The following is a 26,308-nucleotide window of genomic DNA, read 5'->3' as shown; positions in this document are numbered from 1 at the left end:
AATGTGCTGTGACAATTGAATGTTTTAATCCTTTACTCAAAAGGTGGCTTAGCTCTCATACTCTAAAAAATGATAGCTTCATAAACGTAAAATCTTAAATATATTAGCCAGCAAGATACATACTATTATCAGACCATTCCTTCAAGTCTGCCAAATTATAAAAATGTGTTCAGCATACATAAAATACACATCACAGAGTTCTCTCACCATAGGCAGAATCTAATATAAAAATATAGTTGACATTTGTAAATTAGAAGATCCATTTGAGAGCCTCCACAAAGGGAAAGGGGAAAGAGTAATAATGACATGGGGGTGGGGGCACACATAGATGCAAGTGATTGTTTTCTTCATCAGCAAGGGGACAAGAACAGTTTATACCAAACCAAGTATCAGACAGATGACAAGTCAGTTCACAGGTTGGGTAAATCACAGCACACAGGCCAAGTAACTGTTTGCAAGTACTCAATTCAAAGCATACCAGGTTTCTGCCAGCCTGACTATGCAGTGCTCATACTATGGTTCTGTGATGTTGGAGTCTTTAAGAATCTCCACCTCCCCACTCTCGATGGGCTACCACCAGGCTAACACAGATATAACACAGGGGTTATCTGAACTAAGGCTGGGAGAGACTGTTTTCCCACAGACTTAGCTAGGTTTGACTGGTGAAGAAAATCTATGGAATAGTGATGCAACGTTGCCTATGCAGTTGTGAGTTAAACACATGATTTGAAATCCTGACATCTCTATGGAGAAATAAAAGTGATTTTAAAGCAACTAAGTGCACAAATCTGTTTTCAGGTTTTAAAAAATCTGTTATTTTTAAAACCAGTCATTTTAAAACAGTAATAATCATACTCTAAAGATTTGTCAGGATCTTCAGTCCTCAGGCTTCAGATATTTTTTACACATGAGCTTCTCTTTTCTTGGCTCCTGGATGTGCACCAAGTGTAGGACAACAATCTTTTCACTTTTGCTAGTGTTAAAAATCGACATGGAATTCACATCAAGAAGCCCATGTGATTCAACACTGGCTCTGCAAACAGTCTCCTCAAACATAGTCTCAGTAAGAGAGATGAGGAAATATAAAGTTAGTTTGATCAAAACCAGTGAGGAGTGGCTTCTTTCAAAGAACTTATTTCCTCAAAACAAGAGTTAAATGCTTTGGGGTTTGGGAGATTAGATATGTTATCTAACACTGAGTGACATTCTGCCCCTCAAAACAAAGCCAAGTCAGTTAAAAGTTGCATATTCCAGGTCCCATTTTGTTTTGTTTTGTTTTTGGGATCATGGGGCTTGAACACTGGGCTGGGTGCTATCCCTCAGCTCTTCAGCTCAAGGTGAGCGCTCTACTACTTGAGCCATAGTGTCATGTCTGGCCTTTTCTGCTTATGTGGTGCTGAGGAATCGAACCCAAGGCCTCATGCATGCAAGGCAAGTGCTCTACCACTGAGCCACTTTCCCAGCCCAGGTCCCATGTTTTATAAATATTAAAATACAAAATCACACAAGGTCGTGCTTCAGCAAGTGAGTATTACCCTAAACAATGTCATTTAGTTCAATTAAAAAAAAAAAAACATAGCTCAAAGATTGAGCCAAATGATTGCAAAGGTTCTTAAAAGTGACTGAGGTATTTAGATTATTCAAAACCACAGGTGTGAGGTACTGGGTATGGAGGTAAATTAAAACAATTAGCAATGAAGGATTAAAAAATACCTTTGAATTGCTTTTAGAATAGCTAAAAACCTGAGGTAAGGGGAAAATTATTAACTCCTGGCAATATAGAGCCCGCAAATACCTTACCATCAAATATGTTGAAGCACAAATCAACATTCCTTCAAGAATAACTTTCAGACGTTGGGTCATCAGACATTTTTTTTTTTAAATGAAGAAAGAGTGACTCCTAATCTATAGGTAGTCTTCTTTATCTAAAGACCAGGCTTTTAGATAGATTAGCAACACATCTCACCCACCACCTACCTGTTCCTATCTGGTTGGCTTTCAGAGGAAAAAAATGTGTTCACCGCTTTGAAACCTTTTGCAGAAACTCTGGGGATGACACCACCTCAGCTGAAGAGCATCTGTTCTTTTAATAAGTAAAACATGGAATTATGGGTTATTATCATACAAGGTTGGGTGATCTGGTTTCTATTTACTCATGGCTAAATGGATAACATGAAGTTCTAAGTGGAATAAATCATTTTTTTGTGTTCCTGAGTATCATTGCCTAGAAAATGGTGATAGGAGTATCTGTGCTACATTGTGCATAGGAATATTTTGAGGCTAAAGTAAAACAATAATAGAAAGCACTTTTATTGTTTTTGATTTTCAAAACACAAATATAAACGTTCTGTCACGGTATACCGGTCATTCCTCTACAGATTACAGCTTCAGGTCAGTCATTCAATCTGTGCTTCAGGTGTGCGTGCCTACAAGGACTCCAGGGTGAATAGGGACTTTGATTTTATTTTAAAAATAATAAGTCACAAAACCAAAATAAACAAGGTCATTTAACCTCTCCCCCTTACCCGGTGGTTCATTATTACCACTACCATCACCGCCACCATCACCACCATCATCATCATCATCATCATCATCATCATCATCATCATCATCATCACCACCACCACCACCACCATCTTCATCATCGTTACACCTTAGCTACCGGCTTAAAAGAGGAGATTGTCAATGTGTCAGTGTCACCGGAAGAATGTGTCCCTGCACAGGTGGTTTGTCAGAAGAAAAGCTGATCCTCACAACAGGTTGGTCCTCAGCTTTTATTTTAAAGTGCGGACCCTGGGAGGGGAGGGACAATGTGGCCACCAGCAGGCCTGTCACTGAGGAACCAGCTCCCTCAGGGAGGCCAGTGCAGCGTGGATGCGGACGTGCAATCTGTTCTCAAAATCGTAGCCGGAGAAATCCTCCTGTAAGACCAGAGAAAGAGGTGTGCACTGTTAGGTCAGCTTGCATGGAAGAGGCACGCTACATTTTACTCCACTCACAGTGGAGTGCCTACGCTGCTCTAAATCTATTTTCTTACTCCCCAAACCTCAAACTTTGTTTTCTAAGATGTAGCCGGGCATAGTGGTTCATGCTTGTAATCCCCATACTCAGGAAGATGCCAGGTTTAAGATCAGGCTCAGCCATGTAGAACTGGGAGCCCCAAGTCAATAAATAAAAAAGGTAAACTGGACGTCCATCATCATCTCTTTGGGATATTTTCCTCAGGTGATTCTTGAAATAGTCATCTTAAACCATGCTCAAAGTAAGTTACCATTGCACATTCAATTCAAGAACATTGTCTAAAATCAGAGATGTATGTTCTTTGGAGCTGGATGTGGTAGTGCACACCCGGCAGCTCCATCTACTACTGAGGAGGCTAAGGTAGGAGAATCATATGAAACCAGGAGTTTTCCAGGAGATTTCCCTAGGAAATATAACTTTCTTACCCAAACATAAAGACAAGATCATTTATAAAGCCACCTGACTACTTTCACAGAAATTTCTTAAGAGCTTTGAAATTCCACTTAAAAAAAATCATTTCACAAACTTTCCTGAACTCAGATGGACAAGGTAAGAGCAAGATAAGAAAGGCCACAAGGGAGAATCCAATGGGGAGACATTTACCTTTGCTTGAAGCAGTAGAGTTCTGCCTCTTCCTACAGTCTATGAATATAAGAAAAACACATTATCTCGTAATACCTACATTCACAGAGTGTCTCACAGAATATGTAACTGAAAACCTAGATGACAGAGACACTAGAATCAACTGATCAAGTACAGTAACTCAAGTTTTCTTTACCATGAAAGTATTTACTAGTTTATACCAAGGATTACTTGATAGTTTTCAGTCTTCACTGCAGCTTAAAAATCTCACAGAATAGCCTCAAATTAATGATGACAGGTTTTATCGAGAGACATGCTGATCTTCCTTTGAAAGCACTGCTAATAGGAAAGTATGAACTTCATTGTTTTCAGAAAACAGGCCAGTTTTGTTAGACCATATACGCTTATGTTAACACCAGGGGAAGAGTATGTATTTCCTTAAACTAAGAGAGTAGAAGTCTTGATACAAATTTGTGTTACATTTTTCTCTTTTGATAAAATTATAGCAACAAATTAGAACAATCTCCAAAGAAACACCTGTCTTAGGCAAGATGGTCTATCCACTTAAGAGTTGTGTTTCAATTGATTTGCTAAATGCTTAGGAAGCCCATGTATTTAAATGACTTAGCTAAATGTTTAGGAAGCCCATGTATTTATAGCTGAGTTGAATTTATTAAAACCAACATATGGAACTCTTACAATCAAGTTTCTCTATGAAGGTTATCAACTAAATTTAGGCACTACTGAAACCCCATTAAAGAAAACAAACAAAACACATCCCAGGGCTCCATCTCACTAACTTAAATATACATCTAAATCAAACCCGACAACTTACATTTGTATGGTACTCTGAAATGTCTGAAGTATTAATATTACATGACTTTCATTTCTTCTCACTACCATATTTATTAAATTGCCATGGAGGGCCATTTTTTTAAAAATCCTGTTTCATAGGTCAGGAAGAAGCTTTTTGATTAAGTAACTTAACCAATGGCAGACACTTAAGTAAATGGAAGAGCTAGAACCGTAACACAATTTTCTTCTCCACTACAATATATCACACTACAATATATCATCTGTGAAAAAGGCAATGATTTTGCCTTGAATGAATCTTTGTCTCAGGAATTACACTGGCAATTCATGCCGGAGAAGACATTCCCTCCTTGGAGACAGAAATACTAGCTTCTTGGCCTCATCTCACACACAGCCAAGGAAAACAAAGTGACTAACGCCAAGTTCAATAAACTGACGTCAAGCTTTACACCTGCACCAGGAATATCATTTTGCTAATGTACATTATAAAGGTGTGTGTGTGTGATCACGCACACATGCATGCACATTGTGCATATATACCAAATCTTACCTCTGGTTTATCTAGTAGAAGACAGCCAAGTTCATAGCAAGCATACGGCTGAACATACAAGTTATTCTGACGGCATAACTCATCCTTAGCCGCTCGCTGAAAGAACTGAAAGTAATACAAACGTCGGAATGAATTCATTTCCCTAACTTGGGATCAGGCAAAGAAGATGACACGTGTCCTTTTTGTTTTCTCAATCAGTGTTTCCTTCTCTCCTCTCCATTTCTTCCTGTCCATCTTGATCAAGTCCTCTTTACACCTGCCCGGAGCAGTTCCTCCAGATATGTTATCCACTGGCTTACCTCGTACATCCCTCTACTGTTGATCATACTGTTAAAAAAATATGGCTGCCCCTGAAAGTCTACACAGTCCCCATTTTAATATTTAAAATGAAAAAATGCAAAAATAGGTAAGTGGGTTGGTGAACACTTATAATCCCAGCTACTAGAAGAGGAGGCAGCTGGAAGATTACAAATTGTAGGCCAGCACACACTAAATTATCTAGATGCTATCTTAAATACAACATAGAAAGGCAAGTGTTAAAGTGCTGCCTAACATGCAGGAGTCAATCCTTGGTACTGTCAACAAACCAACCAACCTATAGCACACAAAAGCCAAGAACCATCTCTTGACATGGCTATATCTTAGTGTCTTACTTGTAACTAGTCATGCTTTCTAATCTATGTAACAACTATGATAACCTCACACTAAAAGACTTAAATTTCAATATAAACACATTGTATTAGCATATATGAACTGTGTGTGGAAAACTAGCTAAAGCAACACGGAGATATCCCTCTACAACTAACCAGGCTGTACTTAGTAGTAGAGTGCTTGCCTAATGTGTATGAGGCTCCAAGTTTTATCACCAGCACACATACATACAGACACAGACAGACATAGACAGACAGACAGACACAGACACACATAAAAAAAAAAATCTTCCTAAATACATCAGAAAATAATTGATGGCCCTTTTTTATCTACTATATACATATACTAGTTGTCATGGCTTGCGTATGAAGTGTCTCCTAAAGGCTCCAGTGGTAGTATGGAAAGGGGATTGGATCCTGAGGATGCTGACATCATGATGATCACTGGATTAATACATCCATGAACTCACAGCAGGAGGACTCTTAGGACACAAGGCCTGGTTGGAGGAGGAAGGCAGCTGGGGGCCGAGGGGACATGTTCACAAGAGTCTGACTTCTTCCTGGCCTTTTCCTGTCATTCTCTCTCAGCTTCCTGGCCCCCATGAGGTGAACAGCTCTGCCGTGCCCTGCTATGCCATGCTCTCTCTCCAATGATGCTCTGCCTCACCACAGCCCCAAAGCAATGGAGCCAACCACCTACTGAAACCTCTAAGATCAACCTCACTTTCTTCTCAATTGTTTCCTCAAGGTATTCTGTCACAGTGGTGAACAGCTTGCTAACACACTGCCTGAGCCAACAACTTTCCAAACCTCGCCTCCAGTTCTGCATGGTAGCCTGCACTGTGGAGGGAGGAGGAATGGATGCCCACTGACATGTCTGATCACTTCTGTTTCTGTCTGAGGTCCAGCTCTGTTGCTTCAAATGCTCTACCATCTTTGATAAAGGGGCTGCCATCTTTGATAAACAGCTAGCTCCAGAACAGAAGCCCATATATAAAAAGAAGGTGTTCCAAGTCTCTGCAGTTAGGTTAAAAACGTCGCATCAACCACCATCAACTTCCAGCATCTGAAAAGACGGCATTCATCAGATCAAGTGGCTAAAGTTCCTGTCAAAGTGTGAGGTTTGGTTTTGTTTAGTGCCTTTTCTTTTTCTCAGTCACAGGCACAGATGTAGGTGGTCATGATTTGTTTTCTTCACAAAATCACACTAACAGTTTACCTGAAGAGCATCCTCTGAGTTTCCTAGACACTTGTGTATGGCACCGAGAAGCAGATACTTCAATCCAGCAACAGATGAATCATCCACTTCATGGCAAGCTAGGAGAGAAGGGGAGTGAAAGGAAGGAAATACATCCGCTTAATCACCTGAATAGTGTCAGGCTAAGTGACTATTGCACACACATCCTACATCCTGAGGATTCCACACCTATGAAGTACAAGGAACAGCAAAGCTCATCTGTGGACACCGAAACCAGGAGAGCATGCCTGGAGGGGAGACCAACCAGGAAAGGTAGCAAGGGAAAGGTTGGCGTGGTGGTAATGTTTTATGTCCTGACTGTTGTGAATGATGCTGTTGTGAACGATGTCATAACTCGTGAAATCAAAGTTTTCTATGCATGCAAAGCACACCTACAGGAAACAAAATGCTTTCACTGCTGTAAAACTAATCACATTTATAAGAGTATCCATCACCAAGTACTTATCCTAAGAAGGCCAGTGTACCTGTCTGTACAGTTATATGACAGCTGCCTGAATCTCTCTACTCTACCTGACTAGAACATACCCAGGCTCTCTGAATCCAGTGATGTTAATGAGAAAATGCAGGGGGAGGGGGTGTCCTGAAGCAAGCCCATGGGCGCAGTCCTTGCGTTTACCTTGACTCATCCTCTGCAGGTTGGGGAAGGAGCAGTTGGGAAGAGCTTTCCACAGGTACAGCACTTCGATGGATGCCAGCACACACAGCACTTTGGTTGGGGTTTGTTTCCGAAACCTCTCTGCCTGTAAGCAGACAGCACAATGAGGCTGCATGCTCCAAGGACAAATTCAAATATACGCATATGCTTTGGAGACATATGAAATGCACAGTACGTAGTCAGTGTGAATGGATGACCCTCTTCACCAAACTAAACATGGCCATTTAGCTACAGATTTTTTTTCTGTCTAGTTTCTGACATACTCATATTCTTACACTCACTATTCAACTAAGCCCAGTCTCACTGTTATAGGAGTTCTGAAAATCTAAGTCAACGAATTCACTAACGCTACTCAACCAAGGGTCGCCCACGGGCCTACAGGGAGCTGTAATGCTCGAAGCACTTTAGTTCTGGCACTCTTGATTTAATTGTTTTCAACTCAGCCTCAGGGTTCTCAGCTTCATTTCACGACATGATCTAATCTATAGTCAAATTCATGAAATGTTTACCCAGTAAAACTTTACACACAAAACCTGCTTACAGAAGAAAAGAAAATTGCCAGGCACTAGAGGCTCATGCCTGTAAGCCTAGCTACTAAGAGGCTGAGATCTGAGGATCACAGTTCAAAGCCAGCCCGTGCGGAAAAGTCCCCATGAGACTCTCATCTCCAATGACCCACTCAAAAACTGGAAGTGACGCTGTGGCTCAAGTGGTAGAGAGCTTGAGCACAAAGATGTTCAGGGACAAAGCCCTGGCCCTGAGTTCAAGCCTAACAGCGAGCAAAAGGAAAATGAAACTGTAAGTTTCAGTTATATATAGTTGTTAAGTTCAGTTATATATAGTTGTAAGTTGTAACCATGGAAAGTTCAAACTATGGTAAGATTACCTAACTAAAGGGTATTCGGTTTATTCTCCAAAATGCAGAATGCCTTTGGAATGCTGTCCCTGTGGCTTTCTACTGATAAATCTGGTAAACTGTTTTGTTTTTTTGTCACATCAGAATGTGAGCACCAGACCCATCTGCACCTTGCCCTGGGCTCTCCCAATTTGTATTCCTTCTGAACGACCTGATCTTTAGACAAATGCTTCCCCTTTCCAAAAATGCTCACTAGCTCTTCAGAGACTATCATGTCCTTATTCAATTATTTTTCAAGTCTTTATTTATAGCAGCACAGACACTTTTTATTCAGAACAGAAGTGTGATCATAGGAGGAAGTTCTCGCCACAGTGGTGGCTTGAATTTTAGGTGGCAAGAAAGTCACCTGGCAAAGATGATGTCCCAAAGCCTGTCCAAGGTAGTGGTGCACTACAAATGACCTCCCATAAACGACCCCCAGATCAACAGGCTCCAACGTACCTTCTTCACTGAGAACTGCTCGATCTGATTGTTCTTCCTTTTGAAGAGTTTCTGAACTTCTTTGAAGACGATCTGTGCCCCTTCCACATCGCCAGTAGCTCCCTGACAAACTGTAAAAAAGCAGAATAGCATTTCTATAGTGCATGGGGAAATGTCACTAACGGACATGAGGTCACGATACGGGACCACACCACCACTAACTCAACCACGGCCAAAGTGTCTCTGGTTCCTGAGCTACGGGGTCACAGAGAAAGTACTGGTAGTGAGGTTGCTGGTCACCCAAGGCCCATCCTCTCTTGCCTGCCTACCAAGCTGTACTTTCCTTCATGACCAACACACATGGCAGCTGCTGCAGGGACCTTCCTGGATGGCCACATAGAAGCATTGTTTTCGCTCCTCGCGTGTGCTGCGCAGTGGAGCTACTCATACACAACGTGTCCCTTTCACACAACCCCTGTGCTAAGACAGATCAGGGCGGTCCTGGGGCTTCCACACATGAAAAAACTGAAAGCTTCTCCAATGGCTGCTCTCTAACATTTCTTCTATGCTCATCAGAGACAAGAAGAAGAAGTAGCTGCCTGCCATTGACTGCATGATCCAGGCACAGCTAACGACCACTGGGCTGTTTGCAGCCATTTCTTTTCTGGGCTCTGCATAGGAGTTCACCTGATTCCACAACTAATGTATCGATCAACAGGTGGCCCACACCAAAACCACTCAATAAATAGCTCCTGCTTTTATGTGAGATGCTGAAAATCCTATGAAATACCCATTTAAGTGTGAGACACAGTTATACTGTCTTATTTAAAATATAAAAAAATAAAAAAAGTTTATTGGGCTGGGCACTGGAGGCTCATGTCTGTACTCCTAGCTTCTCAGGAGATTGAGAGCTCAGGATGGCAGTTTGAAGCCAGCAGGGGCAGGAAAGTCTTTGATCCAATAAAAGCTGGAAGTAGAACTGTGGCTCAAGTGGCAGGGTGCTAGCCTTGAGCAAAACAGTTCAAAGACAGCACCCAGGCAAAGTTCAAAGAGAGCCCCAGGCCGGGAGCACACATACAAAAGAGCTTATTAAAATATCAAATATAGGGAGACATGCCTTATAGAGACTGTAGTAAGGGGGCATATATACAAGATATACAGATAGTTTCATACTGGTTGTCATTTGTCTGATGCAACTTTGTAAGAATTTCAAGAAAGCTAGATATATATTGGCTAGTGTTAACTCTACCTTATCTTTTTTTTTTGTTGTTGTTGTTGTCAGTCGTGGGTCTTGATATCAGGGCCTGGGCACTGTCCATGAGCTTTTTCCCTCAAGGCAAGCGCTCTACCACTTTGAGCCACAGCACCATTTCCAGTTTACTGGTGGTTATCTGGAGATAATTTTCAAGGACTTTCTTGCCTGAACTGGCTTTGAACCATGATCCTCAGATCTGAGGCTCCTGAGTAGCCAGGATTATAAGTGTGAGTCGCCAGCACCTGGCTCACACCTCTGCGATTTTAAACTACATGGTCCTGTATATATCACAAAGGCACGAAGCACTTGTCCACCAGGTGGCAGCACTTATGACTTTCCACTTCCACACCTTTACACTTCAAATTTAAGTAGTTTCCATTTAACAAAGCAGTTTGTGAATGTAATATGTCTTTTTTTGTTGTTGTTGGTCGTGGGGCTTGAACTCTGGGCCTAGGTGCTGTCCCTCAGCTCTTCAGCTCTACCACTTGAGCTACAGCACCACTTCCAGTTTTCTGAGTGGGTTATTGGAGATAAGAGTCTCACAGACTTTCCTGCCCGGGCTGGCTTTGGACCATGATCCTCAGATCTCAGCCTCCTGAGTAGTTAGGATTACAGGCGTGAGCCACCGGCACCTGGCAATACAATATATCTTTTTTTATTGTGAAAATACCGTACAGAGGGGTTACAATTACATGGGCAAGGTAATGAGTACATTTCTTATCAAGCATTGTTGTCACCCCACATCTGTGCAATTTAAAACCACATGGTACTGTATATAGCACAAGGGCAGGAAATACTTTTGTCCACCAGGTGGCAGCACTTGTGTCTCTCCAATTCCATACTTCTGCAATGTTCAACTACATGATACTGTAACCATCACAAGGGCAGAGAACACTTTTTTCCACCAGGTGGCAGCACATTTCCAATTATCTCATACAAGGGCAAATGTGCAAACCACAGACCAGAAATTACCAGTTGATAATATTGAAATACTGCATCTCAAATTCTGTAACATCATACTGTAGGGTTCAGAGTCTGAGCAGACCCCTCAACCTATGCACCTCTGTATAATCAGGGCATCAAACCAATGTATTAATGAAAAAGGTTCAATCCTTAAAAAATTTAATAATAATCCCAATAAATAGAAAATGTAGCAAACAAAGGGAGTCAGGGCAGATTGAGTTGGTCAAGGGCGAATGTGTAGAACTGGGAAAATCCACAGTCACTATTTCCAAGACAGAGAAGGATCTGACAGGCCCTGGTGAGGAGCGTGGATGGATGAGCATTGGTGGGTACAGGTGCAGAATTTCTGGGCATCAGCTAGGTCAGGTGTTAGCGTGCTGGGAAAGTTGGAGGGACATTGACTTCTGCATCCTCTTCCACTGCTCCTCATCAGGCGGGGCTTGGGAGCTAACTGACCACAGAGAGGCCGGTTGTGGCCCCCTACATGTCTACTCACCTGCCGTCAAATACGCGTAGTAGCACTGTGACCACCTGGACTCATTTTTCAGCCTCTCAAAGGAATCAAATGCATCCTTGAAGTTGAGCTCAATCATGCTGCACCAACCTACAAAAGAAATATGTCCCTGAGGTAGAGGGCTCCACCATGCGCATTTGATTGCTGACTAGTCTCTAAATCTTCTAGCAAACACTGAAATATTATAATCTGAAAAGTTAATGACTTTTTTCCCCATTAGATTTTGTTAGCACTGTAGAGTTTGAGCAAGACAAAGCAGTTTGGATTTCACAACCAATTAATCAGTAGAGTGTAGAGATTTCTGAAAAGATACTCCAATTTGCCTTAGCCCATCGTGAGATTAACCCAAATCCAGTAGAGCTTCTCCAAGAGTATGCAGAGACAGAAAAAGTAGCTTTGGAATCAACTATTAGACTATCTATGTAGCAGCAGCCTCAAAAAGCCCATGCCCAGTTACTCAGTTACCACTGCAAATTCTCAGACCCCTGGGAGAAGTAGGGAGCCAGTGGGGCAGAAATTAAGCACTGCCCACCCACTCTGAGGGCCAGGAATGAAGCTGAGGATGGGCTCAAACATTGTCAGTCTGGTGTTCTGGTAAGGAATAGCAGCCATTAAAATGGAAGGATTTTATTCTCATTGGCCATAATGGTACCCAACCCCCTTCACTCTTCCCTGATTCCTCATCCTTACTGCAACCTTGCAAAGGTAACTACCCTGGGTGAGCAAGGAAACAGCCCAACGTATTAACAAGCTGGCGACTTGCTTAAGGCCAGCTATTAAGAGGGAAGTCTTGTGGATCCAAGTCCAACTTTCATTCCTTTACACAATATTTCCTCTGAGCACAAAATTCTAGGGATATCAGATATGACGCTAAAGTGCATAATTTCAGACTTGTCAGATTATTGGTGGTGGAGGTGAATATTTTTAAAAATACTTCTACAAAATTCAGATTCTATGAAATATCATCATAACATACTTTAGAGGAAAATGTGGGCTAATTGCTTTCTTCCAGTTACAAAGATCAAGGTAAAAAGAGACGTAAATACCAAACGAAGGTGAGAAGTTGAGCTAAGACAGCGGAGTTGAACAGCAGCTGAGTGGCAATTTGTTCCTGAATTCTTAAGGCCTCTGTTAGCTATAATTCCTAAAGGTGGCTTGGCTTATCAATTCTCTCTTGCCAAAGGGAGGCTGTGAAGTTCAAGTTGTTTGAAACAGATCTCACTCTAATTATGGTTACCACACAAAACTCCACAATTCAGATTATATGGAATAAGAGGTTTCTGCCAGATTACACAGCACCTCTTCTTCCACACACCATGTTCCTTATTGTGGGGTAGTTCCCAATCTTTTCGTTGGCACTTTTCCGCAGCAGGTGGAGCAGACCTGGAACCACAGGGGAGACAGCTTCTCTGAGCCTCCCCCAGAGGGCCTAGAGAGCCCCCATTTCTCCTTTCTTTATCCCTTCTTCATTCCTTCTCTATGCCCTGTACCGTGTATCCTGGCACTGTTAAGCTGAGACTCGAAAAACTATGACTCTCCCATTCAACCCAAAATTTGTTTCAAGCCCTAAATTGTGTTTATTCCTCTCTGAATATTGGAGGAAGTGTTACAATAAGGGATTTTGAAAGAATATACGAAGGTCAGAGAGCTTTGTGCGTGCAGTCTACAAAGACCCAGCATCAACTCTAAAGGAGGGAGGTTGGGCCGATCCACACTTGCAGGTGCATGTATTAAGAAGATGGAATGGAAGCATGCACGCACTCCGCGTGCCAGACACCCTGTAAGGGCTCAGCTGCACTTCGCAGCTGCTGTCACTCCAGCAGCTCAGCAGGCTTTAAGCAGCCAGGCACAGTGCTGTACAACATAGCTGGGGCTATGGGGAGAAGAGGAGGATGTTGGTTCAAGTCTGGCCAGGGGGAAAAAGGCTCAAGACTCTATTCATAAAAGAACTAAACCGATTTTCTTCTCTTTCATTCTTCTTTACATGGCTTAATTGCTGTTCTGCTCATCCTCAGATATACCCATAGTCGATTATTAGACCTTAGCACACATTGTGTACACACTTAATTCAGAAATTTATTACTCAATTTAAAACCTCTTAGACTTAAATTCCTTAATAGCAGTACTACCTCTTTATACCTATATAATATTTTAAGCATTTTTGTTTTTAAGTTTTTCATATCTCCTTTCTATCCCTCCCCTTCTCTTATTCTATCCACGTTCTTTTCTGAATATTATGTTTTCAATTTGCATAATTTGTAAGTGTTGCACTTCTTAATTTTTAATTTTCGTTTTTCTATTTTTTCTTGTAATTTTTCTTTCTCTTTCTTCTTTTTTATTCTCTGTCTACTATCATTCTATCCAACCTATTTCCTGCTTTGAGATTATGATTTAGTTAACTCTCCCACTGCCTTTCCACATCCCTCCATGCCTATTTTTACCCACATCTCTCCCTAAACCTAATAATTTCTGTTTTCCAAATTCTTCTTTGCAGTTTGTAGCCCATTAATACATAGTTGTTTGATGTTGAATAGGTATATCTGTTGAACTAGATTGTATCTGCAGACTTTTGACTGTGCAACTACAGACTTTGGTTGATTCTTGCCTTAAAACAGTGTGCTAGCACAAAACTGGTATTACTTTCATCCCAAATGGGCAGAACAAGCTGGAAAAACACAAGAAAAATAGCAAGTCCGGGTATCTCAACTCCCCACGCATAATAATCAGGACAGAAAAGATAATGAATAATCCAGAGGAGAGTTCCCAAAAAGCTCTACAAACACTACTGGTAAACATGGTAAATAAAAAGATTGAAAACCTGCAAAGGACTCTGTATGAGTGTGATAGGGAGAAAGAGGAGGCAAAACAAAGGTTAATACAGGAATATCATGTGCGTGAGGAAGCTACTCAAAGATTGATACAGGAATTGAGTGAGCAGCTTGAGAACACTCAAAGAGAAATAAAGGAATGGTGTGAGCAGGCTGAGATCAGTCAAAGAGAAAGTCAGGAATGGCATGAGCAGGCTGAGAACACTCAAAGAGAAAGTCAGGATTGGTGTGAGCAGGCTGAGATCACTCAAAGAGAACTACAGGAACTGCGTGAATGTGAAGAAGTTAATCAAAGAGTTATACAGGAATTGAGAGAGCGGGATGATAATATAGAAAGATCACTAAAGGCATTCATGGAGTTCATAAACAGAGAGCTGAAAGAAGTCAGGGAGACCACAAAGGGAATACTGAATGGAACCCAACAGAAGGAATGGGAGTCCAAGGAAACCATAACCAATCAACTGATTTGAGAATAAACACTGAACACCAAGTTAAGGAAGTAAAGAAGTTCATACAAGATCTAAAATAAAGCTCCAACAAAGAATTTGAACCCATCAAAGCCAAACAACTAGAAGGAAAAGGAATATAGAAAGTCTCACTAGTAGGTTAGACCATGCAGAAGATCGAATCTTGGGGACTGAAGACAGCCTAGATATTATAGAGAAAGAACATACAACCCTCCAAGACAAATCCAAGAAATATGATAGTTCTATTCAACACTTGGAAGACACCATCAGAAAGCCTAATCTGAGGATAGTGGGTGTAGAGGAGCACCTAGAGACAGAAGTTAATGGTCTAGGAAATTTGTTTAACAAGATCCTAGCAGAGAACTTCCCAAACATGAAAAAAGATAGGCCTATTCAGATACAAGAAGCTTTTAGAACTCCAAATAGACCAGACCAGAATAGGACATCCCACCGTCACATTATAATCCACACAGGATCAATTCAGACCAAGGAAAAGATCCTTAAAGATTGTCAAGGAGAAAAGATCAATCACCTATAAAGGAAAACTAATTAGAATCACCTCAGATTTCTCAGAGGAGACAATCAAAGCAAGAAGAGCCTGGAATGATGTATGCCATGCCCTAAAGACAAACAACTATCAACCAAGAATTCTGTAACCAGCTAAACTCTCCTTCATAACTGAAGGTTAAATAAAAACCTTCCGTAGCAAAGAAAAATTGAAACAATATATCTCCACCAAACCAGCCCTACAAAAGATACTTCAAGATGTCCTACACATAGAAAACCAACAAGACCACAATAAAGGCCAAGAAACCACACCAAAACTGAAAATCCAAGAACGATAGGAAGAACCCAGTTGCTGCAGCCCCCAAAAAGGTGGATAACATGGCAGGAACTCCCAAATACCTCTCAGTCCTATCTCTCAACATTAACGGACTTAACTCTCCAATTAAGCAACATAGACTTCCCAGTTGGATTAAAAAGCAAGATCCTTCTATCTGCTGCCTTCAGGAGTCACATATTTTGCCCATAAAAACAAACACATTTTCAATGTGAAAGGCTGGAACAAAATATACCAAGCAAATGGCCCCCATAAATAGGCGGAAGTTGCAATCCTAATATCAGATAAAATAGATTTCAAATTAAAATTAGTGAGAAGAGATAAAGAAGGTCGCTACATACTAATTAAGGGATCTCTCCTTCAGGAGGGTATTACAATTCTAATTATCTATTTGACAAACAATGGAGCACCCAAATTTATCAAAGAAACACTACTTTCCCTCAAATCCCACATAGATCCAAAGACTTTAATTGTTGGGGATTTTAACATACCACTTTCCTCACTATATAGATCAACTTGGCAAAAACTCACCAGAGAAACCGCAGATCTAAACAACTGCATAGATCAACTAGATTTAACAGACATCTACCGAATATTTCACCCAGTAGCATCAGAATACACATTTTTCTCAGCAGCACATGGAACATTTTCCAAAATAGACCACATTTTAGGCCACAAAGCAAATTTGTCCAAATTCAGAAACATTGAAGTTATACCTTGCATTCTCTCAGACCACAAGGGAATAAAATTAGAATTCAACGTCAAAAGTCACCAAAGAAAATCCTGTAACACATGGAGCCTGAACAACACACTGCTGAATCACGAGTGGGTCATGGAAGAGATTAGAAAGGAAATTCAAATGTTCATGATATTTAACAAAAATGAACACACAAATTACCAGCTCCTCTGGGACACAGCAAAGGCAGTACTCAAGGGCAAGTTTATAGCTGTGAGTTCCTACATCAATAAATTGGAGAGATCTGAAACCAACAATTTAATGAGACATCTGAGCCTTCTTGAAAAAGAGCAGCAAGATAAATCCCAATCCAGTAGATGGAAAGAAATAATTAAAATTAAATCAGAATTAAATGAATTAGAATCCAAAAAAAAAAAAACATAGAAAGAATCAACAAAACAAAGAGTTGGTTCTTCAAAAAAATAAACAAAATTGACAGACCCTTAGCAAATCTTATCAGAAAAAGAAGAGAACACACCCAAATAAATAAACTCAGAGATGAGAATGGTAACATCCCCACAGAAACAACGAAGATTCAGAACATTATATGGGAATACTTCTCAAAACTTTATGCTAATAAGTTTGAGAAGTTGGCAGAAATGGACCTTTTACTAGCAAATATCGACATGCCGAAACTAAACCAAGATGAGTTAAACCTTCTTAACAGGTCCATACTTAATGGAAACAGCAATAAGAGACCTCCCATCTAAGAAAAGCCCAGGACCAGATGGCTTTACAGCGGAATTCTACAAGGCCTTCAAAGCAGAGCTCACACCAATACTCCTCCAACTCTTCAATGAAATTGAAAGAGAAAGTTCACTACCAAACTCATTCTATGAAGCCATCATAACCCTCATCCCAAAACCAGGCAGGGACTTATCAAAGAAAGAGAACTATAGATCCATTTCTTTGATGAACATTGATGCAAAACTTCTCAACAAAATTCTGGCCAATCAACTTCAACAATTCATCCAAAAAAATCATACACCATGATCAAATAGGATTCATTTCAGGGATGCAAAGCTGGTTCAATATACGCAAATCAATTAATATAATTCATCACATCAACAGGAGCAAGGATAAGAACCACATGGTTATCTCAATAGATGCAGAAAAAGCATTCGACAATACCCAACACCCCTTTATGATGAAGGTTCTGGAAAAATTAGGAATCCATGGAACATTCCTCAATACAATAAAGGCTGTATATGACAAACCTACAGCCAGCATTATACTTAATGATGAAAAACTAAAGCCATTTCCTCTTAACTCAGGAACAAGACAAGGATGTCCACTCTCTCCACTTCTCTTCAATCTAGTATTAGAATGCCTAGCTACAGCAATAAGACAAGATGCAAACATAAAGGGGATCCAAATAGGGAAAGAAGAAGTAAAATTCTCCCTCTTTGCAGATGACATGATCTTATTTTTTTGTTGTTTTTTTGGTCGGTCATGGAGCTTGAACTCTGGGTTTGGGTGCTGTCCCTGCGCTCTTCAGCTCAAGGCAAGCGCTCTACCGCTTGAGCCACAGCGCCACTTCCATGATCTTGTATTTAAAGAATCCCATAGACTCCACTCCCAAAGTACTCAAGCTGATTAAAACTTCGGCAAAGTAGCAGGTTATAAAATTAACCCTCGAAAATCAATGGCTTTTCTGTATGCCAACAATGAGAAAATCATGGCTGAAATTAGGAAAGCAACTCCATTTGTAATAGCCCCACAAAAAATAAAATACCTGGGAATTAACTTAACCAAAGAAATGAAGGACCTCTATGATGAAAACTTTAAAAACTTGAAAAAGGAAATCAAAACAGAACTTAGAAAGTGGCAAAAACTCTCATGCTCCTGGATTGGAAAGATCAACATCATGAAAATGGTAATACTTCCCAAGGCTATCTACAAATTCAATGCGATACCTATCAATATTCCAACCTCATTCTTCAAGGAAATAGAAAAGGCAATCCAAAAATTCATATGGAACAATAAAAGACCCCAAATAGCAAAAAACGATCCTCAACAGAAAGAACACTGCTGGAGGAATATCAATACCAAATTTCAAACTCTACTATAAAGCCATAGTAATCAAAACAGCTTGGTACTGGCACAAGAACAGACCTCAGGACCAATGGAATAGAATTGAAAACCCAGAAATGAACCTACAGACCTATAGCCATCGAGTCTTCAATAAGGGAGCTAAAAAAATAGAATGGAAAAAAGACAGCCTCTTCAGTAAATGGTGCTGGCAAAACTGGTTAAATACTTACAGAAAACTAAAGCTAGATCCTTATATATCACCCTGCACCAGAATCAACTCCAAATGGATCAAAGACCTCGGAGTCAAAGCAGACACCCTGAAAACATTACAGGATGGAATAGGAGAAACCCTAAGACTCCTTGGCACAGGCTGAAATTTTCTTAATAGAGACCTACAAACACAGCAAATCAAAGAAAGGTTGGACAAATGGGATTGCATGAAATTGCAGAGCTTCTGCATGGCAAAGGACATAGCTAGCAAGATCAGTAGAAAGCCCACGGATTGGGAGAAGATCTTCACCAGCCATACAACAGACAAGGGTCTCATATATAAAATATACCTGGAACTCAAAAAAATTAAATCCCCCAACAATAAATCTTCAAAGAAGCAACTGCCCAATAAACAAGTGGGCAAAGACTTAAAGAGAAACTTCTCTGAAGAGGAAAGAAGGATGGCCAATAGACAAAATGCTCAACCTCTCTAGCCATAAAAGAAATGCAAATCAAAACACTGAGATACCACCTCACCCCAGTTAGAATGGCTATAATCAAGAACTCTAATAACAACAGATGCTGGAGAGGATGTGGACAGAAGGGAACCTTACTTCATTGTTGGTGGGAGTGTAAACTTGTTCAACCACTTTGGAAAGTAGTATTGAGGTTCCTCAAAAGACCCCACATAGAGCTCCCCTATGACCCAGCAATCCCACTTTTGGGCATTTACCCAAATATTCACAAACAAGACCACACTAAAGCTACCAGCACGACTATGTTTATTGCAGCCTTATTTACCATAACTAAGATATGGAACCAACCAGATACTCCTCAGTAGATGAATGGATCAAGAAAATGTGGTATATATACACAATGGAATTCTATGCCTCCATCAGAAAGAATGACATTGCCCCATTTGTTAGGAAATGGAAAAACTTGGAAAAAATTATATTAAGTGAAGTAAGCCAGGCCCAAAGAAACATAGGTCCCATGGTTTCCTTTATTTGCAATAACTAGTATATGTCTGAGTCAAGCAGAAAAGGTCAGATAATTTGATGTTAGGGAAATGAATCCTAAGATATGTATTCAAATGTTTTTTTTCTTTCATGCAATTGTTTCTAACACACTTATAAGATTATTTCTTTGTTGCTTATATGTCCCTCCCCCACAGTATAACTCCTGCTTTCACTGTATTTGATGTTGGTATAATTTGTGGAGGGGAAGGGAAAAAAACAAATCGTTTTAATAGGGATACAGGTGGACCCATTGCAACAATGAATGTAGAAGTTGTATGTCGAAAATGAACTTTACAACTTTGGTGGGCGGGGGGGGGGGGGGGAGGAGGGTTGGGTGAGAGGGGGAAGGATGGGATGGGAAGGGGAAACAAAGGAGGAGGCTACAATGCTTGATAAGAAATGTACTCACTATCTTGCCCATGTAATTGTAACCACTCTGTACAGTATTTTCACAATAAAAAAAAAAAAGAACTAAACCGAAAAGAGCTGGGGGCGAGGCTCATGTGAAGAGCTCCTGCCTACAAAGTGCAAGGCCCTGAGTTCAAATCCCAGTACTACAAAAACCTTAAGCAACTTGTCCAAGGTCTCAGGGAATGTTGGTAGAAGTAGAGAGTGAGTAGATATTTAGTAGATCTCTGCTTTTTCTTCTCAAGTAAGCATTCATTTGAAAAAGGAAGAAAGCTTGGAGCAATGTTGTACAGTTCAATAAGGTACTGACAAATAGTTACACAGTCAATTCAGTCCCCATTACCCTTTGCTCCAAATCAAACTGTTAATTAGGAAGCAACGAGAGCTGAGTATCATTACAAGTGCCAGGGCAACAGTCAAAGTCCATGTGAGGCAAAGCAGCATTGTGCAAGACAAACTGAACAGCATTACAAATGAAGAAATGCACCCTCCAAAGCATTGATTCCACTTCATAACAAAAAGCCGGACGGACACTTTGTATTTACCAATCTCATACAGACAGACGTGCTGAATCTCTCTCTGGTCAACTGCAAGCTCCAGAGCCGTGTGGAAGGACGCCAAGGCACTGTTGATTTGACACTGAGGAAAAAATAAGAACAGTTACTGGCTAAGATCTGCCACTGAGCCGGCACCTTTTTCCCAGTTATGCTGATACGTACGGATAGCCATATAGTTATACGGCTTAGATAGATGCCTGTACGTTCAGGTATTTTTGGTTTTCTTTGAGGTAGGACATCACTATGTTCTTAACACTGTTTTCAAACCACTGGGTTCTAACAATCTCCCTGCCTCAGCCATCCACATGGCTGGGATTACAGGTATGAATCACTATGCGTGTCTAGAGAATTCCTTTCGCTTGGCAGGAGATTCTGCCAGTGAAGGCTCCATTCACCGAGAGAACTTGTTGTGTTATATGTTTGTTGAATCAAGCTCTTGTTTACTAGATACATTTGACAAGCACAGGTACCATGTTCCATCCTCCGAAGTGGATCCAACATGGCCAGAGAGCCTCTCCCTCAGCACTGAGGGAGCGAGCGCATGGCACTACTCCCGTAGGTCCATCCTCCAAGACTTCTCCCTGCATGGTCCCTTCACTCTCTGCCCTGCAGAGACCATTTGATTTTTTGGGTCCGGTTGTGGGGCCTGAACTCGTGACCTGGGAGTTGTCCCTCAGCTCTTCAGCTCAAGGCTAGCGCTCTACCACTTGAGCCACAGCGCCACTTCTGGCTTTTTTTCTTTTTGCTTATGTGGTGCTGAGGAATCGAACCCAGGGCCTCATGCATACAAGGCAAGCGCTCTACCACTGAGCCACCTTCCCAGCCCCGGCCACTTGATTTTGAACCCCAGAATGCTACTATCCAGTTGCTTTGGGCCATCAAATCTCCATCCTCAAGTTTTTAGAAATTCCCTCGGGACCCAGATGTCGTCGGCAACTTATGCATTCCTCCCAGCAGCCCCCGCTCCCCTCTTGTCCGCAACCCCACTTTCTCTGGTTGCCATTACCAGCGGCCAACACAGCAGAGTCCAATGGTGGGAGGAAACCACAGTCACAGAATATACATTACACTACAGTTATAACTGTCCTATTACTGTCATTACTCGCTAATTGTGTCTCATTTATCAATTAAACCTGATCATAGGTATGTATACCCAGGAAAAACTTGGCACACACGGTGTTTGGTACCGTCAGCGACCTCGGGAGATGCTGCGGTTCTGGAGTGTGTTCTCCATGGTAAGGGTGATGACTGCGTACTTAGTTTTTTCTTTCCCTTAAAGATTTCTTTCCAAGTTGGAAACGCAGATGCCATAAACACCTCATAAGAGCACTTCAAAAGATCACTGAGATAAAAAGGGGTTGCTGACTTAGAGAAAAAGGCTTTTGATAAGTGTTTGATATTACATATCGAATCAATAAAAGCCCCTCACACCCAGAAGACTTGACTCCATCTGATCTCAGTGGTGTCTGTGACTCTGAGCTGGATGAGCCCCTCTCCCTGCCCAGTGCTCCCCAAGCTGTGGGCTTCTGTCTCTCCTGTCCCCAATGTGTGTGTGTGTGTGTGTGTGTGTGTGTGCGTGTGTGTGTGTGTGTGTGTGTGTGTGTGTGTGTCTCCCCTTCCTTGCTCTCTCGCAGGTTTTTCCTCTCATCCCCACCCCACAAGTTGTGTCGTTCCTTTTCAACATAGTGTCTAGTGAGTACCACTGCTGTACCTCTCCGTGCCCAACAGCTGCTTCTTTGCACAGCCAGACTGGCAGAGGGGAAGGTATCATCTTGGAGGAGGGGCTGTGGGCTCCAGGGAGGCCCAGCTCCCTGCAGGAGGCCTTGGAACATTGGAGCATTACTGTGACTAAGTTGAGGTCATCTTCAGGCTGGCTGTGACTCAGGGCTGACTTTGGAAACCAAATGACTCATTAACCAAGGCCAAGGTCAATGAATCAATGAATGCCCCCAAATACCACAGAGTTCTGGGTCAGGGAGGTTCAAACTTCAGCCTATGATCCTCTGTGGCTAGACACGAGCGCTGGCTAGGTAGACACTGGGAGATTCACAGCAGGTCACTAATTCCTGTTCAAACAGATGTCAGGCAGCTGCAGGGGTCCTCACCCGACTGACACGGTCCACCACCTCCACATAAAGAAGCTTACACCAGCTATAAGTACCCAGCCAAGACACAAAAGACACAGAGAAATCAACCTTTGACAAAGCACTGCATGCAGCAAGCGGAAATCTGATGTCATTACCCACATCTAGCACCTCTCTTTCTGCATCAAGGAAGCTTCGCCCTGCTCAGGAACACTCACCATGGCGTATTTATCACACATCTTAACCACCATGCTGGGGGTTTGCCCGCACAGCCCACTGTGTGCCTAGTCAGTGACACTGAGGTTCCTGCACACAGTACTTTGGACAGGTCATCGCACTGTGCTGTCCTCAGCTGCGGGTTCAGGGCAGGACACTGGAGGGCCATGCAGCCCTTCAGGGGAAAGAAACACAGCCAACTTGGCACTTACTGTACCTCCACCACAGGTACCAGGAGCGGTTAGGCTCTGGAGAAAGGAAAACAAGTCAAGGCAAGTCAAGAAAAAGGAAAACAAAACCGATCAGAAGTGACATCCATCATTTCTCTCTGGCCTTTTGAAAACTCTCTGGGAAGTTTAATGAGGCTAAGGAACTTGGTCAAAGCCAATAAGCTAACGGACAAACTATGCTGTCTCCAAAGTATGCTTTCTTTTGGAAGCATGTAAGCAGATGGGACCCAGTTGCAGATCTTGAGGCAAAGGGGATTGTCTGGGTAGGCTGCAAATGTAACCCCTTGTGTCCTTATAAAACAGAGAGATCCAGGAAGGAGAAGCATGGGGACCAGAAGCAGAGATTGGCATGATTCAGTCCCAAGTACAGAGAACTCAGTAACCACCAGAAGCTGGAAGAAGAAGGGAGTACAGCCCTAGTGATGCCAGTGCTGGGAAAATACACGTATGAGAACCAGCCACCAGAGGCTGTAGACTGAAGAAGTGGGCAAATTCAGGTACGCATAACATGTTGAAAAGACCTATAGAACTCTAAGAAATGGGAACCAGAGGTTTTGTTTTTCCCCTTTCATCATCAGTTTGTTCTATTAATATATATTAATAAACCACTATTAACACATCAAGTGTCAGTTAAGAAATGCTCCACTATGTTAATGTATCCCATAATGTTTGGGGTGTGTATTCAGAATTCCTGGGAAGGCAATATGACAGGGACTCAAGTCACGAATAGAAATAAATTTCTGATGTGTTAAGCTGTTCTGTGGCAAATTATTACACAACCTTGGGAAAAGAATACAGTTTATTTCTTTAACAGTTAAAATGTGAAGCCAGGCACTAATGGTTCACACCTGTAATTCTAGCTACTCCAGAAGCTGAGATCTGAGGATCGCAGTGCAAAGCCAGCCTGAGCAGCAAAGTCCATGAGAATCTTATCTCCGATTAACCACCCAAAAGCTGGAAGTGGAGCTGTAGCTCAAGTGTAGAGCATCAGCCTTGAGCAAAAGAGTTCAGGGACAATGTCCAGGCCGCAAGTTCAAGCCCTCATGCTGGCACACACACACAAACTTAAACTGTAAGCAAAATACCAAGACAGTATTATGGAGCTGAGTGACTTGATCCCGTGAGTAACTACAAAATTAATTCTAGCTCTATTTTAATCATTGCTTGAGTAATTACAATGATTAAAGTTACAGCAATTAATTAAAATGACGGAAACATTTCCCTTATCTTCCACCAAAATAATTTAAGATGAAAAGATAATCTACTGGAGTTTTTAATGGTTACAAATTAAAATATCAAACCAAAGAAAAGAAAGGATTATCCCCAATTCAACACTTGGTTTACAATTTGATTTTTAGAGAAATACATATAATCTGGCTTGAAGAGACCACACACACACACACACACACACACACACACACACACACACACACACACACACACACACACACACACACACACACACACACACACACACACACACACACACACACACACACACACACACACACACACACACACACACACGGCTAGAGTGAAGAAATCTTTAAGCCATGAATTGATACCACAATGGCTTTTGTCTTGTGAAAATCCTTGTCACAAAACCAGCGGAAGCCTCCCAGGTAAACACAGCAAACGTTGGCTAGCTTTCCTTGCTTCTAAAACAAGCCATGAAGAACAAAAAGCACAAGTGTTGGCCAAAAATTAAATGGGGCATATTTATTGCCAAATTGAAATGAGCATAATCTCAAGTCACTGCATGTGGCTGTGGATATGGAGTGCGTTTTTCCAGTTAGTCAAGCTTTCTTCCTTCATAGGAACTCCAGTTTTTTGTCTAGCAAGCACAATTAAAAGCTGTTTATTCTACCTGAAATGTAAAATGACATAATCTTGCCTTAAATCCACACAAACACATGTGGTATCCTATAGAGAGACAGAAAACAAAGAGAAATGAAACACGAAGGCTTGAGTGATCACAGGCAATACTCTCCACGGGTATGTTAATTTTATCAAAATCGTTCCAAACAAGTATCTTTTTAACCAGGCATCTGTAATCCTAGCTACTCAGAGGCTGGGATCTGAGGATTGAGGTTCAAAGCCAGCTGAGATAAACAAATATAATTAAGTTGACCTGCAAAGATTCTTATCTCCAATTAACCAGCAAAAGTAGGGGGGTGGCTCAAATGGTTGAGCACCAGCCTTGTGCAGAAAAGTAAAGTGAGAACACCCTGGCCTTAAGTTCAAGCCACAGTACCAGGGCCTTGGAAAATAAAGACGACAACAACAAAAAGAATCTCAATAATGTTCAGTGTCAGCATGACTGAACTCTACTAATGCTATACTTTGCTCCACTCAAAAAATGTTCTCTCTAGATGCCAGGTTGGAATGACCCACTGCCTGCAGCTACCTCCAAAAGGTTCCATCTATGAACTGCAGGGGAAATAAAAGCAGAAACAGAAGCAAGGCCAGTTCTTTTGGGGATCTAGCCTAGACTGAATCTATAAAGGCAAAGGGTCCACTCCCCCAAGCAAACAGTCTCCAGCTCCACATTTCACGGAAGGTGAAATGATGACAAAGCACACAGGTCTGTCTTCTAGAAGTCAGCCTGTGAGCATCATCTGTGAGCTGCTGTCTCTTCATCTGGCTGGATTTGAGGGAGAGACCCCCCCCATCGGGGACCCCCCACCTCTATGGCCAAAGGAGGAGGCCATGACCCCTGGCTGCTCTCACACTCATCTCCTCCCAAGAAGTGTCAGTGCTGCTATAGGAGGAGTTGGTGGCTTGGAAACACAGACTTGTTTTTAAGAAATTTTAAGTAGTAACAAGTAAGCCAAAAACTTTGTTAAATAGGAGTAGAATTTATGAGTTATTCAGAACAAAATAAGGCCAATATAGTGGTCTACCAGAATGACTGGTACTTGGGAAGTGGAGACAGAAAGATGGCATCTTTTAGACTAGCCTGAGTGAGAATGAGAAAGCAGAGGGAGAGATGGTGTGAGAGTAAGGGGAGAGGGAGGAAGGGAGAGGGAAGAGAAGAGTGAAGAGGAGGAGGAGGAGAGGGGTAGAGGAGAGGGAAAGGGA

General features: G+C 41.7%; 1 protein-coding gene across 1 annotated transcript in view; it reads right to left on the bottom strand.

Annotated features, from left to right (window-relative positions):
- Nucleotides 1-2,286: 2,286 nt before the first annotated feature.
- The window catches only part of Ttc39c (tetratricopeptide repeat domain 39C), a 93,189-nt gene continuing 69,167 nt past the window's right edge, over nt 2,287-26,308 (bottom strand). Inside the window, exons 7-14 of the mRNA XM_042675300.1 lie at nt 20,686-20,779; nt 11,580-11,687; nt 8,887-8,996; nt 7,491-7,614; nt 6,836-6,933; nt 4,967-5,071; nt 3,625-3,663; nt 2,287-2,921 (exon numbers count right to left, since the gene is read on the bottom strand). Of these exons, the coding sequence (XP_042531234.1) occupies nt 2,832-2,921; nt 3,625-3,663; nt 4,967-5,071; nt 6,836-6,933; nt 7,491-7,614; nt 8,887-8,996; nt 11,580-11,687; nt 20,686-20,779 (768 nt within the window). The 3' untranslated portion in view covers nt 2,287-2,831. The remainder of the gene's footprint in view (nt 2,922-3,624; nt 3,664-4,966; nt 5,072-6,835; nt 6,934-7,490; nt 7,615-8,886; nt 8,997-11,579; nt 11,688-20,685; nt 20,780-26,308) is intronic.

Source organism: Dipodomys spectabilis, unplaced genomic scaffold (assembly GCF_019054845.1).
Source record: "Dipodomys spectabilis isolate Male_0828 unplaced genomic scaffold, ASM1905484v1 ptg000024l, whole genome shotgun sequence".
In the NCBI taxonomy this organism is placed as follows: domain Eukaryota; kingdom Metazoa; phylum Chordata; class Mammalia; order Rodentia; family Heteromyidae; genus Dipodomys; species Dipodomys spectabilis.
Note: the sequence above shows the minus strand (reverse complement) of the source record. Positions and strands in the feature narration are given on the sequence as shown.